This window comes from Malus domestica, chromosome 14 (genome assembly GCF_042453785.1).
Source record: "Malus domestica chromosome 14, GDT2T_hap1".
Classification (NCBI taxonomy): domain Eukaryota; kingdom Viridiplantae; phylum Streptophyta; class Magnoliopsida; order Rosales; family Rosaceae; genus Malus; species Malus domestica.
The window spans coordinates 14,894,075-14,910,000 of NC_091674.1; the positions used below are offsets into that span (position 1 = coordinate 14,894,075).

The window sequence follows — 15,926 nt, forward strand, 5'->3', positions numbered from 1 at the left end:
CACATATCACAAATCACAATTCACATGGGTCTTTCTCAGTTTCTCGATCTCTCCTTCCATAATTCACACACCATCCACCGTTCGTTGTCGTTGTGAGTGGGAATTGCTCGTCGATGGTTCGTCGTCGACTCCCTCCCTCATCGCCTCTCAACTCGACTGGAATTTGGGTTTGCTTTTTTGCCAGGGTGGGTATTGCTTCTCTGTGAGATTTTGTAGATACCAAACTTTTTCTGGGTTTTATGCAAAATACTTTCTATGAGACATCTCCAAGGTTGATTGGTCTAAAGTAACATTTTCTGGGTTTTTTTTTGTGAATTGTTTTATGCCAAATGCTTTCTGGGTTTATTCAAATTTTGATCAATACCATAGTACACAAATCAGTACTAAATTTATTGTACTACACTACATCTCCACCTAAATTAACCTCGAACCCCTCTAAAGATGTATTATTTTCTTTAATCATCATGATTGTTAGATTATTTTTTAAGAGAGATCAGGTTATGGATATGAAACCCATCTAATTTTGAAGCTCAGTCAGATAGTTTCCATTCTGAAAGAAAAAAAAAAAACCAAAATAGACCTGTGGACCTTTAGGAATCGGCCCATTTGAAACGGGCCGTGTTAGGTCCGGATCCTGTTTTCAAATTTCTATTACCCGATCTGCCCCACCCCGTTTTATTTTTAAACCAGTCTAGTTCGGTCCCTCTCATTTTGGGCTTGGCCTGTGCCCAGCCCTACTTTCCTTATACAGATGTTGTGAATATTGTAAATTTTAGTTCTACTTCTTGGTTGTATTTCTTGGCATCTTCCTAAAGTCTACCATCACGCGTCGATCCTAGACGTATATCGGATTGAAGCGTGGCATGAGGTATGACTCTTCTAAGATGAAAAAAATTTCATGTAACAAATGTTGAAAATCGCGAAACTTTAGAAAAATAAATTTAAGTTAACTCTTTATTTTAATTTTTTTTAGTTATAGAATTTACTATAAGAAATTAATTTTGTAGAAATTATACCGCGTTGCTATTAAGCTAGTCCACTCAGACCTAGTTTGGGAGTGAGATGCTTAAAAAAAAAGCACCCATGAAAAAAAGTTGTGAGGGTTTTAGGTGTTTGGTAAACTGAAAAAAAATGGCTTATTTTGGAAGCTGCAATGAGAATAAGCTGAAATTAAAGAAAAAAGTTGAAGCTGCTATTTGTAGCTTTGGAAAACTGGTTTTTTTTTAAAGCACATGGAGCTACAGTGCTTCTTTAATGAAAAGATCCACTATTAGACTGTTTTTTTTCCCAAAAGCACTTTTACAAAAAAGTTTACCAAACACTCTGCTGATTTATTTCACAGCCGTTTATTCTCACAGCACAGCCGCTTATTCTCACACCAACTTTTTTTCAAAGCATAACAATACCAAACCAGCCTTCAGTGCGTCACTATTAAGCTAAAGCTTAAGCTAAGCTAGTCCCCCGTTTAAACCCGACACCTGTATAAACCTCGCGGAGTGGAACACATACCTCCAACTTTCTCTCTCTCTCTCTCTCGACTCGACCGATCCATAAAATCTCTCTGTAATCTCACGAAATGGCTGAGACCGCCGCCCCCGCCGCCCCCGCCGCTGTCACATTAACCGTAGAACCCGCAGCGCCATCAGGAAACAAGTCGTCTCCCGAGGCTTCTACGACCACTCCTCCGCCGGCGGAGAAGCCTGAGAAGTCGGAGACAAAACGATGGGCCGACGAAGAGGACGACCCTCCGGAGGAGCCCGAGAAGAAAGACGACGCTCCGGCGCCGTCTACTTCGGAACCGGAGGTAAACCTTGCCGAATTGAAGATTACCGAGAACAAGTTCCTCGACGACCCCGAAGACTCTAAAATCAGTGCCGTACGATCTTCCTTTCTCTCTCTCTGCATATATATATATATATATATTTGAAATCGTCAATTCTTATTGTCAATTAGGGTTTTTGACGCAAATTTAATAGGGCTAAGATTATTTGTTGATTTTATTCATAAATTTGGGGATTGAATTTGACTTAGGTTACGGCCGGTGACACGCCGTACACGTCGGCGAGTAGTTTCGAGGATCTGAATCTGTCGCCAGATGTACTGAAGGGCTTGTATGTCGAGATGCAATTCAAAAAGCCGAGCAAAATCCAGGCAATCACTTTGCCAATGATTTTGACCCCTCCCTACAAAGATCTTATTGCTCAGGCGCATAATGGTTCGGGCAAAACCACTTGTTTCGTGCTTGGGATGCTCAGCCGTGTCGATCCCAATATCAAAGCTCCTCAGGCGCTCTGCATTTGCCCCACCAGAGAGTTGGCCATTCAGGTCAAGTTTCGTTGTTTGCTTTGATTCTTGCTCCATTTGTTTTTTTTTTTTTTTTGTTTTTGTTTTTTTTTTATTAATTTGAATGCAAAATATTGGGTAAATAATATGAAGGTTTACTTTGAAGATTTGTTTTTTGTGCCGTGACCATGTGAGTGGAAATTTAATAAAACTAAGCTTTTGAGAACATGAGATTTGATGTTGTTAATTGAATGCGGCAGAATCTCGAGGTTCTTCAGAAGATGGGGAAGTATACAGGGATAACTGCAGAGTGTGCTATCCCAACAGATAGGACAAGTTCTACCTCGGCACAATCCAGGCCACCAGTATCGGCACAAATTGTGATTGGAACTCCTGGTACAATTAAGAGATTAATGTCGACAAAAAAAATCGGTGTGAGCTGTGTCAAGATTCTTGTTTTCGACGAGGCTGATCACATGCTTGCTGAGGTAATTGTGTGCTTGCATATATGAGGAATTTTAAAAGTTCTCTCCTTGGATTCTTTGCTGTTGTTGTTGTTCATTGTATGGGATTATATGTTGAAAGAATGTCAACATAATTATTTGATAAGAAACAAAATGAGCCTCAGGGACGATATAGACCAAAGGTCGTTTTTTGATTGGCTGATGTGATATGAACAGAGTGGGATTTTAAGAGTCTAAATTGGTTGAGCATGAATCCTCTGAGCATCCCTCACTGTGTTTCTCTTGGAGCATGAAGTGCTGTTGTACAATCTAGGGCATTATGTTGTCTTGGGATATGCAACGATTTATTCTTTTTTAGCATGCATTGTTGATCTTGTTTGCAAAATGTTTTTCTGCAGGATGGCTTTAAGGATGATTCTTTGAGGATAATGAATGACATAAAGAGATATAGCTCTCACTGCCAGGTACGTTGAATTATGTTTAAATTTGTATTGCACCAAGATTTAACGTATGTTATGTCATTGTTTCTTTATGTTTCCTTCTATGATTTCGTCCAGTAACGTATTAATGATTTTTTTTTTTTTTTATTTATTTTTTTTTTTTTGAGGTTATGAAACAAGTTATGGAACTACTAGTTCCCTTTTTATTCAACTACCAGCGGTGGGGGTTGACCATAATAAAAGTCAGCTCAAATGATAATCTCTTAAACATATCCCATATACTATTTGTTGTTTCAGTAGCCTCGGTACCGTTTTCTCAAAGACTGTCTAGGACTTAAGGACTGTTAATGTTGTGGTTGGATCTCTTTAGTATTGATGATAAACGTTATTGGTATTAGAAACAAAAGAATGGTTGTAGTGGCTGAATTTACCACTGTTTGAATGTTTGGGTGATTAAATTATTGGTTTATGTCTGTACTTTGTAGAATATTACCTTAAAATATAATTATTTGTATGGAGTGGGATTGACTGCTTTCTCATGTAACATTTGCTTCAGGTGCTTTTGTTTTCTGCTACATTTAATGAAAAAGTCACGAACTTTGTTTCAAAAGTGATCAAAGGTGGTGGTAACCAACTCTTTGTAAAGAAAGAAGAGCTATCATTGGAGGCTGTAAAGCAGTACAAGGTGTACTGTCCTGATGAATTGGCAAAGATTGACGTCATCAAAAGCAAAATATTTGAACTGGGAGAGAAATTGGGGCAGAGAATTATATTTGTTCGGACAAAAAATAGTGCAAGAATGTTACATCAGCAACTTGTACAAGATGGTTATGCAGTTACTACTATTCAAGGTGCCCTCAATGCTGAAGATAGAGACAAAATAGTCAAAGAGTTCAAAGATGGTTTAACCCAAGTTCTTATATCAACTGACCTACTCGCTCGAGGATTTGATCAACAGCAGGTGCCTTCACTTTCCCTCTATTCTTTTCCCCCCTTTATATGCCTTACAAGAGTTACTTGCTGACTTGATACCTTTTTTGTAGATTAATTGTGTTGTCAATTATGACCTTCCAATCAAATATAGAGAGGGCCCCAGGACACGTGATCCTCCCGAACCTGATTATGAGGTGTACTTGCATAGAATTGGAAGGGCGGGACGTTTTGGTCGCAAGGGTAAGTTCTCGTTCTGAAATCTTTCTTTTGGTGTGATTTTTCCCCATATATATTGGGGCTCTTTCCATGTACTAATATAGTTGTCAGTTTTTAAACCTGTTGCTTTATTAACAAAACGTGTATCTTTTAGTTGTGACTGAGAGAACAGTTGTGTAGGGTTTAACTACTGAGAGAACAGTTGTGTAGGGTTTAACTAGCAAACACTTTTTTTCAAGTACATTTTCCCTTGAAATGTGCTGGGATCATGTATGCTGTACATCCTCACATTTAAGCAGATTCATAATAGCTATTTTATGGATCGGTTTGGTTTATGTGCTACTTGGGCCAGATTTGGCTGTGTAGAGTTACAATACCGGTACAGGTCATGTTCTGAAGCATTAGTTTCAATCCTAAGCTTTACATTACTTTACTTTATTGGCTTTAGAAAGCTTTATGCAACACTTCTACAAAACACTAGTGGTCCCCAGAATTTCTTTAGAAGAGCTACCCCTTTCCAGTCCATCCCGTTCACTTCATCATGCTTCATTGAATAGAAGGAAAAAAACATAGCTATTAGGTGTTTCCCATAGTATTGAGCTCCATATATTAATTGAGCTAGTATACAGATATTACAGTGCTATGTTGATATGGAGCTGAAATGAAAACGTTGTCTGAGGGTGTGTATAAGTTATTGTGCAGGGGCTGTGTTTAACTTGATTTGCGGTGATTGGGACGAATTGACCATGTCAAAGATTGAGCAGTATTTTAACTCTCCAGTAACAGAGGTAACAATCTTGCGCCTCATCGTACTTTAGTTTTTGATTTGAAGATGCAAGCACCTCATCCTACTTTAACATTGAAAAGCTCATGGAAAATCGAGTCCTGGCTCTCGATAGTTTTTGACAAAAAAGTTCAAACCTTTCTAGTCTGTTCTTTCTGTACAGAACTTTGACGTTGTGGTCTGAATACATTATTGGAGATAAACCATAAACTCGATAAATGTGATAAGTTTCACATTATCTTATTGATTTTCTTGCCCCTTCATTTACAGGTTGAAAACACCGAAGAAGCTTTCGAAGGCGCTCTGAAAGCAGCTGGCTTACTGTAATGTAATGGGCCTACGCAGGAATTAGAACCACCAGTTTTGGGAAAAGGAAAGAGGCGAAAGCGTTGTAGCGGAGAGCATATCTTATGAAGAATTTTGTTATTTATATGATTTTGTTTCTGGACCTCTGGAGATGCTTGATGGGTTCGTTTTGTAGTGTATGTAAATTCACTATTATTTCGTTACAAAATATTCTCTCATTCTTGTTAGTTTGTGCCATGTTTGTATGAAGAGATTGTGATAAATCATTTAGTGAGTTTGGTGCTTGACCCAATTTGCTGGATACATTTCTAGTGGAGTTTCGTTGTCAATGAAACGCCGAAATTTTGGATTGATCTCTACATATCAAAATGAAGAAATAAAGAAACTCGATATCAATGAAAGCTCGTATGTTACAAAACCTTGTCCTCTAGGTTTGGCATTGGAAACCTTAATGTTGCAGAGCAAGCACCATACTAGACACATGCATTGCAAAAAATATGACTGCCTACCCTCCCTCCTCTTTCATGGACTTCACCAGCCCTCCATGCTTATGCCTTGTCGCAACCTCCTCGCTCTCAAACACCTCATCTGTGATCAACAGTGTCTCAATGGCCATCAACTCGTGCGCGATTCCACGTTCATGGCACCGTAACACACTCTATCCGAGTTACTCGATACCATGTCCGAAAAATCCTTACAAGCGCTGATCTCCATCACCGCCTTGGTGTCCCGGATCAAGTTCATCACCACATGGTCATGCAAAACCTCACAGAACTATTGCCATTGCCCGTATTATCAAATCGAACTGTTGCCACAACCCCCGTATGTTGTCATGTCGCATATTCTTAGCCGTTTTCGACAATGATCCTATTCTTCCTCTCTACATCACTGTTTTGTTGAGGAGAATAAGCCACAGTGTTGTCTTTCAAGTCCCAAATCCTCACAAAAGTTTTGAAACTCCAATAAAGTGTACTCTTCATCTCTGTCACTTCTCTGCTAAATGCCTCTCTGTGTTGCTTTCCTGCTACACACCCTTCACAAACTACATTTGATTTCTTAGTTTAGTTAAGCTATGCACCATTTCCTCATCTGCTAGAATCTGCAAACTTTGGAAATTCAAATGATCAAACATCTTATGCCATTCCCAAACATCTTATTCAATTGTAACCTTCAGTGCTATTGGACTCATAACCTTTATAATGAGAGGAAAACATCTATTTCCAGTCATTTTCACAGTAGTCACATGATACTCAAGTTCTATGTCTTCAGATATTGGAACCCTGTCATCTCCAAAAAGCAGAAAATAACCATGTTGAATCATTTGTCAACACTCAACAAGTTCTCATCTAATCTTGGAACTAGCATCACACATCTTTGATGTGACCAATACCATTCTTAGTCTCAATTACCAATGTCCCTTTCATAATGGCTTGCACAATATGTCCATTTTCCATTTTAATCCTTGAAGTCACATTTATGTCGACATTTATTAGCAATAATTCATGTGAGGTCATATGGTTGCAAGAAAAAAAAAATATAGCAGTTTCTCTTCCAATTTCCTTGGCATAGGGTACTTCTTACACTACTTTCCTAGGGCCTCATTTGCAATGAAAGGTAGGGCTTGGATCCGAAAAGCAGATGAAGCTCTTTGTAGGGCTTATGGATGCGTCTCAGAAGATAGTGTGAGGAGAAGTTCTCAAACAAGTGAAGGTGTTTGGACTCGTGTGTCCAAAAAATACTTAGAGTTCTACGAAGGCACCACTCCAAGCTCTTTGCAGGGCTTATGGATGGGTCTCAGAAGATAGTGTGAGGGGGAGTTCTCAAACAAGTGAAGGTGTTTGGACTCGTCTGTCCAAAAAATACTTAGAGTTCTACGAAGGGACCACTTCACCGAATACCCGAAACCACGAGAGTTGTTCTTCAAGATGGAAGAAACATCTTCAACCAAGTTTGAACAAATGGCATCAAGCACTGATAGTAGTCGCAAGTAGGCATGAAAGTGGTGCCAATTACTACAACGAAGTAAGTGTTTTCACAATTTATTTTAAATATTTAATTATATTACATTTAATTTCATAAATTAATTTCCTTTAATTTTTGTAATTATATTTTCTAGGTACACGAAGCGAATGAATTGTATATGGAAGGCAGCTCAAAACCTTTTCAATTTCATAGTTGTTGGAAAATTTGTAAAGGGTGGGTGTTATTTGAAGATCCACCTCAACATAGAGTAGGTCCTACACCGGTGTTCGGAACTGCATCCTCAGCTGTAGATATGGATGAATATGGATCTCCTACCATTCAACAAACAAGGGTAGAAAATCCGTCTTCGGGTGAAGGTTCCATACCTAGGGCTACGGAATGAAACAAGTCCCAAGGTTGAAGGAAAAGGGCAAGGCAAAGGATGATTACGCCACTCAACAGGAAATGGCAGCCTCATTGCGATTAATGGCGGAGTAGAATGCTTTTGTTGTGGAAGAAAGGAACCGTAGGCATGAAGAACTGGCCAAACAAATACAAGAAGAGATGGATGATAAGAATATGGAAAGGAACACTTCAAATTACACTCCAATGAGTAAGGCCTATTTTGATAGGAAAAAATTTTTTTTTTTGAGCCACGAACAGTTGTTTACCTCTAACTATACTCCTACAATGGCGGATGATAAAGATAATATTGATTATGGATATTAAATTTAAGTTGTTGTAGTTTTTAAATTTATTTGTCGTTTTTAAATTTAAGTTGTAGTTTTTAAATATAAGTTGTAGTTTTTAAATTTCAGTTGTTATAGTTTTTAAATGAGTAAATTACATAAAAACCCCTCAAGTTTGAGGTCTATTACAATCTCATACAACATCTTTAAAATATTTCACTTTCATACCTCACGTACTATTTTATTTCAAAACAACACCTCCGTTAGATTTTCCATCCAATGATCTGTTAAATGTTGACGTGGCTGCCACATTTGTGTTGATATGGCTGCCACATGGCAATTTTTTATTTTTTATACATTAACAATATTATAATATTAAGCTTATTTAACCAAAAAAAAAAAAAAACAGAAAACCTGAATCCAGATCCCCTTCCCCACCCCTTCTCCATCTCTTCCTTCCCGTCCGTCCGTCCCCACCCCCTTACCCATCTCTCCCACTCTTCTTCTTCCTCCACACCAACCCCAACACACTCCCTGTCCCCCTTTCTTCAATTCCCTCATTCCCTCTCCCTCTCTAGGGTTTGAACTTCGAATTCCACCCCTCTCCCACCTTTTCCCTTGCCACCCTCTGCCTCCACGCATCTCCTTCCCCCAAAACCCATATCCCCCTCCACCTCTCCCACCTCAAAGCCCCCACCTTTAATCATTTATCTGTTTTTTTTTTTCACTAATTTTCTTAGAAACCCCTGCAACCCAAATACCTGCAACCCACTGCCTGAAAACCACAACCCATAACCCAAATACCTACAATAGTCGCCCGCGGGGGTCGCTAGCTCATCGTCGAAGGTGGGTCGTCGCGGCAGAGGAAGGTCGGTGGGTCGTCGCCGAGGGGGGGGACAACAGGTGCGTCGTCGCGAGGGGAAGGGGGGAGAGCAGGTGTGTCGTCGCCGGGGGGGGGGGGGGAGAGCAAGTGGGTTGTCGCGGGGGGGGGGGAACAGGTGGGTCGTCGCGGGGAGCTGTGTCGTCGTGGGGGGGAGCAGATGCTTCGTCGCCGGTGCGTCATCGCGGGGGGGGGGGGGGGGAAGAGCAGGTGGGTCGCGGCGGGGGACGGGTTTGGTTTCTTTTTATTCTGGGGGAAGGGATTTTTACAGATAGGTGAGGAGGAAGGAAGGGGACTGGGTTCGGGTTTTTCTGGTGTTTTTTTTTTTAATTTTTAAATAGAGTTAATATTATAATATTGTTAATGTATAAAAAAATTATTTTTTTACCACGTGGCAGCCATATCAACACAAATGTGGCAACCACGTCAGCATTTAACAGACCATTGGATAGAAAATCTAACGGAGGTGTTATTTTGAAATAAAATAATACGTGAGGTATGAAAGTGAAATGTTTTAAAGATGTTGTATGAGATTGTAATAAATCCTCAAATCTGAGGGGTTTCTATGTAATTTACCCTTTTTAAATTTAAATAATAAATTATATTTGGCCCTATGACCCTTTGACCCTCGGTTGGAGACGGTTTTTTGTAATATGGTCCCTTGGCCCTCGATTGGAGATGGTAAGAAATATGGCTCTGCACTGTTCATTAAAATATTAATTTCTTGGAGGGCTAGAGGGCTAGAGGGCTAAAACGAGCCCTCTGGCCAGCTTTCAGTTGGAGATGGCCTAAAGACTCTCTTAGTGACCTAACTATCTTTAGAGTGCCTAATTAATCTTAACTCAGATCCCTTTCGTGTGGCTACAACCTTAATGGGATTAATTCCACTAACCTTCTTAGTCTCTTCTAACACATACACAATGTTATCATATGTGGAGTAAGACTAATCAATAGCTTCTCTACAATTCTCTTGTTAGACATAGTTACATAATCAGTCTAAACAACATAGTTACATAATCAGACAATTCTTCACCATTTCTCATTCTAGCATATTCAAAATCACGACGGATATCTTGAAGTTTCACAGTCATGACCTGTGAGTCACCTTTGTACTCCTGCTTCAAGACATCATATGCTTCATTTGCTGTCTCTTGATTGGCGACCCTAGAAAAAATATCATCGGACACATCACCTTGAATCAATCGTAGTGCCTTTGAATCTCTTGCAATGAGATCATGGATTATAATTTGCTTGTTCTCTGAGGCTTTTTCATCAATATCCTCTGGAAGCTTGATTGCTACAAATTTTCACAGACTGTAGGATTTGAAAACTATCTTAATCCTAATGCACTAGAAGTCACAGTTGACTTTAGTGAAGATCAGAGCTCGAAGCTCAGCTCCAGATCCAACCATTTCTTATTTTGATTCAATTGAGTTCTTCGTTGAAAACCCAAAAACCAAAATCCTAGATCCATGCCCCTTGATTCAAATCAAACCAAGCTCTAAGGCCATGTTAGTGGATTTGAGTCTATATATTTCTGTATATTTCAAATTTGAGTGGTTGTTAGTGATAAGTCGATATTATACCATTTATTTTACACTAATCTTAGTTATAATTTATTAGTTATTTTGGTAGAATTGTGATACTTTTTTATATATTTCCAATGTAGAACATTAGACTTCCTCTGGAGCAAAAAGTGATCAAACGGATGAAATTTTAGAGTGAGTGATTCTAATTGGAGGATGTTCGTGTGCCTTTTAAGATGATTGTGTCAAAATTTTAGATTTTTCTACCAAGCCGTTTATCCGTGGCAATGAATTAAGGCCTAGTGCAACTTTCCCAGATTGATGTTTCTACATGTTTTGGGTATTTTGGAGGTCAAGATGGCATATTTTAAAGAATATTCCTTCTGAGGATTTGTAGGGGACGTCTTCAGCTTTAAAAATAGACATTTTGAGACCAAATCGGAGTTGATTTAGTTAGTCAAAAGACTAATTTTCTGAGAATTCTGAATTTTAGTTTAAATAGGAAATCTTTTATTTTCTGTTTTATTATTTTATTATGTTTCCTAGTTTTATTCTAAGACCTTTTCTAGGAAGGATTTTATTTTGTAGTAGTATAAATAAGGCTTTTTAGCCATTAGGGAGAGAAAAGGGGGGGGGGGAGAACGCATTTTGGCTTTAGAGAGCTTTTGACGATTCAAGTTTATTTTTAAGGTGTTTTCTATCCATGTTTTTAATAATACTTTGTTTTTTGATTGTTCAGAACTAGTTTGTTTGCTAGGGCGAGGCCACGAGCTTTAATAGGAATATGTAGTTTCTTTTCAATTTGCTTATGATATTATGCATGCAAGTTTTGAATTATTAATCACTGTGCTTTAAACTATCTAATTGTCTTGATGATTGGCCACCATTACAATATTTAGAAAAGTAACTTGATGCAATTTTGGCAGAAGGCTGTTCTTGGAATTGGCGCTGGCTTCTTGTGGTTAATATGTGTAACTTCTTAGGATGGACGACACGTTTTAAGGGTTGTATGGTTTTTCAAAAGGTTTTCACAAAACTCAATGAGTCTTGCATGTTCATATTCGATCTGAACGCCATGAACGGGGTTGCATGTTAGATATACGTTCTATGTTTGAGTTCCAAGTAGGGCATACTTTAGGAAAACCTAACCTTCAAAATATGCATGGGTAATTCATCAGTAATTGGAAAAACTATGTAGGATTGTTAAGGTGACGGTGGAACCCTAGTGCTTAAATAGATTGCAAAACTATTTTCTTTTGGTTTTCTTTACTTTCTCAATTTATTTAATTGTTTTTAATTAAATTTGTTTACACCATACTTAGGGCCTCCGTATTTAGATCTCATACAAATACTCGGGGGACTTAAATGTAATTATGTAATAAAAGAAGGGGCAAATATGTAATAAGTGAGGAGACCTTATTCTATAAAAGGACTCCTCACCCTCACAATTAGGGGAGGCCAATTCCTAGGCCTTCTCACCCCTCTCACATCCCCTCTCATATTCAAAGGTTCTCTCCCTCATCTCTCAGATAAATACAATAATCAGTGTGGACGTAGCCCAAACCTTGGGGTGAACCACGATACATCTTGTGTTATTTACATTTCATGCAGATTCACGGTCGGATTTACATTGTTCCAAGACCCTTCCAGTTTTGTCTCTCACTGGGTTTGCATAAATTAAAGAGGCGGTTACTATCTGCAAATGGGTTTCTGAGAGTCTATCAGTTGATGGGATTTTGTGGGTCAACCCACGACCACGTAGCCCAAAGCCAAGATCCGTTGAATATCGCCTTCCTCGGAGTTGATCATTTTATTTAGATCCCAGCACAGTAGGCACCAGCAGTTGAGGAGTTGGGCAAAAAGAGAGAGATTGGGAGAGTTTGGGATTATTTAATCCCAGGACTAGCACTCAAATATGTAGGAAGGGAAGCAGCAACCCCTCAATCTCAATGGTTAGATCCGAAAAATGGCACCAAAAAAAAAAAATGGCGACAAAAAAATGGCATCACCCACAAAAGTGAGGCTTCCAAATCAATCTGTTCAGAAGCTTTTTTTTTCTTTCAGAGTTTTCTCTGAATTATCAAATCATGGTCTCTGTGATGCTCAATGAAACTGAGAATCTCACTGAAATGAATCTCATTGAGAATCTCAATGAAGGAGATCATCGGGAGCGACATTTTTAACCGAAATCAGAAAACAATGCCACAGAAGCAGATGGTGCGAACGCTACCCCAAAACCCGGAATTCATATGTACCAGCAAGCGATTGCTGGAATCAGTCATATCTCGTTTGGTGATGAAGAATGTGTTTCTCCTAAAAAGCCTACCACCATTCCCGAAGTTGAAAAGCAGTGCGAGCTAAGTAGGACCTTGGAAATTGTCTCAATTTTGGATGTTGTTGACACCACACTGAAGCTGGAGGCATACTCACGAGGCACGCCTGGTGCTTTAGCAGAGCTCGAACTATGCAACATTCAAAGGCTTGATATAGGGATGATGTTCACAGAGGAGAGTCTACACAACGACCCTCGATGTCCTCGAACCGCCGTCGCTGATGATGTCCGGATCATTAAAAGCAGAAGAGTAGAAAAGAAAAGTACTTTGATGGGATTTTTACAGCTGGAGTACACCAGCTTGCGTTCAAATAGCAGAAAAAGAAAAAAGAGGGGTGATAGTGGATGGGCACGACCAGGCTGTCCAAGAAAAGCAAGTGGAGTTAGCCCTCTAGTTTCGCCAAGAGACAAAGACAGAGACGCAGTGGAAAGCAAAAGGAAAAGAGAAAAAAAGAAAGAAATGGAGTGGGAAAAGCAAAAGCAAAGCAGAAAAACAAAAGCAAGGAATAAACATCCCACCAGAATGATGTGATTTACTTTATTTCTTTTTGAATGATGTAATTTATTTTTTCTTATCTTTCGGAGACATTTGTATAACCCCATCAGAGGGTATAAAAAAAAATAAAATAAAAACACGGCAAAGCCCAAAATAAATGGGCTGGAATGTTGTGTAGAGGGCGAATGCTCATAAGCCCAAAATAACTCCAACCAGGTGATCAAAAGTACGCCCAGTACTCCCAAATTATTCGGCAACCTGCCGCTATTATCACCAACCAGGTGATCAAAAGTACGTCCAATACTCCAAAATTATTTGGCAACCTGCCGCTATTATCATCAACTAGGTAATCCAAAGTACGCCAAGTACTCCAAAATTATTCGGCAACCTGCCGCTATTATCACCAACCAGGTGATCAAAAGTATGCCAAGTACTTCAAAATTATTCGGCAACCTGCCGCTATTATCACTAACCAGGTGATCAAAAGTACGTCCAGTACTTCAAAATTATTCGGCAACCTGCCGCTATTATCACCAACCAGGTGATCAAAAGTACACCCAGTACTCCAAAATTATTCGGCAACCTACCGCTATTATCACCAACTAGGTGATCAAAAGTACGTCCAGTACTCCAAAATTATACATGAGCATTACTCATGTCAATCATACATAAACATTCATGAGCATTACTCATGTCAATCATACATAAACTTTTATGAGCATCACTCATTCAATCATACATAAACATTCATGAGCATTACTCATGTCAATCAGCTTCAAAAGCTTCATTTACAAAAGCTCTAGCTTTAAAAGCTTCATTTACAGAGCTCCAACTTCAAAAACTTCATTTACAAAAGCTCTAGCTTCAAAGCTTCACTTGCAAAGCTTCACCTACAAAGCTTCAGTGCAGGGTATACAAATACCGCCTCCGAACAACCGCCACTTCAACCCATACATGGATTCAATTTGAAGTCTCCAGCCAACAGACTCTATTGGCCGAAAACTTGGGGGACTACATTATGTACCATATATTGGGCCTCAACTGGGCCTCATGAAAAATACTTGGGGGACTTTGCCCATTATTTATGTACTGAGGAGCGACCCCTTATTCTATAAAAGGGACTCCCTCACTTTCATTAGAGAGCACCCATTATTCATGTACTGAGGAGCGAGCCCTTATTCTTTAAAAGGGACTCCCTCACTTTCATTAGAGAGCACCCATTATTCATGTATTGAGGAGCGAGCCCTTATTCTATAAAAAGGACTCCCTCACCTTCATTAGAGGGCATCGCCGCCAGCTGAGCAACCGCCTCACCGTGAGCATTACTCCTAACCTATCAGTTATGTATTGAGGAGCGAGCCCTTAGTTTATAAAAGGGACTCCCTCACCATCATTAGAGAGCATCGCCGCGTGCTGAGCAACCGCCTCGCCGCGAGCATCAACTCTTAGCCCATCACTTATGAATTGAGGAGCAAGGCCTTATTTTATAAAAGGAACTCCCTCACCTTCAACGCCACAAGCCAAGCCAACCAAGGCAACGTAAGCCACGAACCGAGCAGCCTCGCAGCACGTGCTACTTCTAGTTGAGCATCATGTCAAATTGAGCACCGCCTTATATCGAGCATCAGTTCAAGACAGCATCTAGTTACTTCGGCCCACACATGGACTGAATTTCAAGCCTCCAGCCAAAAGACTCTCTTGACTGAAGACTTGGGGGACTACTGTTTATACCATACTTAGGGCCTTCGTATTTCGATCTTGTACAAATACTCGGGGGACTTAAATGTAATTATATAATAAAGAAATGGGCAAATATGTAATAAGTGAGGAGCCCTTATTCTATAAAAGGACTCCTCACCCTCACAATTAGGGGAGACCAATTCCTAGGCCTTCTCACCCCTCTCACATCCCTTCTCATATTCAGAGGTTCTCTCCCTTACCTCTCAGATAAATACAATAATCAGTGTGGACGTAGCCCAAACCTTGGAGTGAACCACGATACATCTTATGTTATTTACATTTCATGCAGATTCACGGTCGGATTTACGTTGTTCCAAGACCCTTCTGCTTTTGTGCATCAACAAAATTCGTTTTTAATATTTTAGGTCATTAAATCACCTTTTTCTAAATTTTGTTTTCAAATAATTAATTAGGATTTGATTTGAACATAAATTTTTCATTCAATCCCTTCGGAAAATGACCTTACTTGAGCTACTATACTACAATAACCTTGTACTCTTGCAACTATTTTTAAGTATTTTTATCCCTACTTTTGCAGGTGGTAAAAATCCCTATCAGTTAGCTACTAGAAATCAAAGAGAATTTGATCTGCAAGTTGCAGATTGTAGGTTGGAGATGAAAGGAAAAAACAAAATAAAAAACGTTTATCTGAATATGCTTTGAATTCTATTGCATTCAGTTACAACATCAAACGAAGAGTGTGAGAAAATATAGCCGTTGCTGTCGCACACCTCAGCTAAGGCTAGACAGGTGAGTTGCACATGGACAACTCAAACATATCAGCTGCTCGATTACAAACGTTTTAGGGCTGGTTTGGTATTGCTGTGCTTTGAAAAAAAAACTGCTTCTGTTGTGCTGTGAGAATAAGCGGCTGT

General features: G+C 39.4%; 1 protein-coding gene across 1 annotated transcript; it reads left to right on the top strand.

The window, feature by feature from the left end:
* Positions 1-1,433: 1,433 nt before the first annotated feature.
* On the top strand, positions 1,434-5,718 carry LOC114820966 (DEAD-box ATP-dependent RNA helicase 38-like). Its single transcript, XM_029092373.2, has 8 exons — positions 1,434-1,876; positions 2,032-2,325; positions 2,544-2,771; positions 3,146-3,211; positions 3,744-4,148; positions 4,231-4,360; positions 5,039-5,124; positions 5,391-5,718. Exons 1-8 carry the CDS (start codon positions 1,577-1,579, stop codon positions 5,445-5,447), a joined length of 1,566 nt encoding a protein of 521 aa, XP_028948206.2. The 5' UTR covers positions 1,434-1,576; the 3' UTR covers positions 5,448-5,718.
* Positions 5,719-15,926: the final 10,208 nt, after the last annotated feature.

Bases quoted from the DNA above. Each gene is read 5' to 3' on its own strand.
- LOC114820966 (XM_029092373.2), top strand. From the start codon at position 1,577: ATGGCTGAGACCGCCGCCCCCGCCGCCCCCGCCGCTGTCACATTAACC. The intron at 1,877-2,031 runs GTACGATCTTCC...AATTTGACTTAG, and splicing joins AAGACTCTAAAATCAGTGCC to GTTACGGCCGGTGACACGCC. The intron at 4,361-5,038 runs GTAAGTTCTCGT...GTTATTGTGCAG, and splicing joins GGGACGTTTTGGTCGCAAGG to GGGCTGTGTTTAACTTGATT.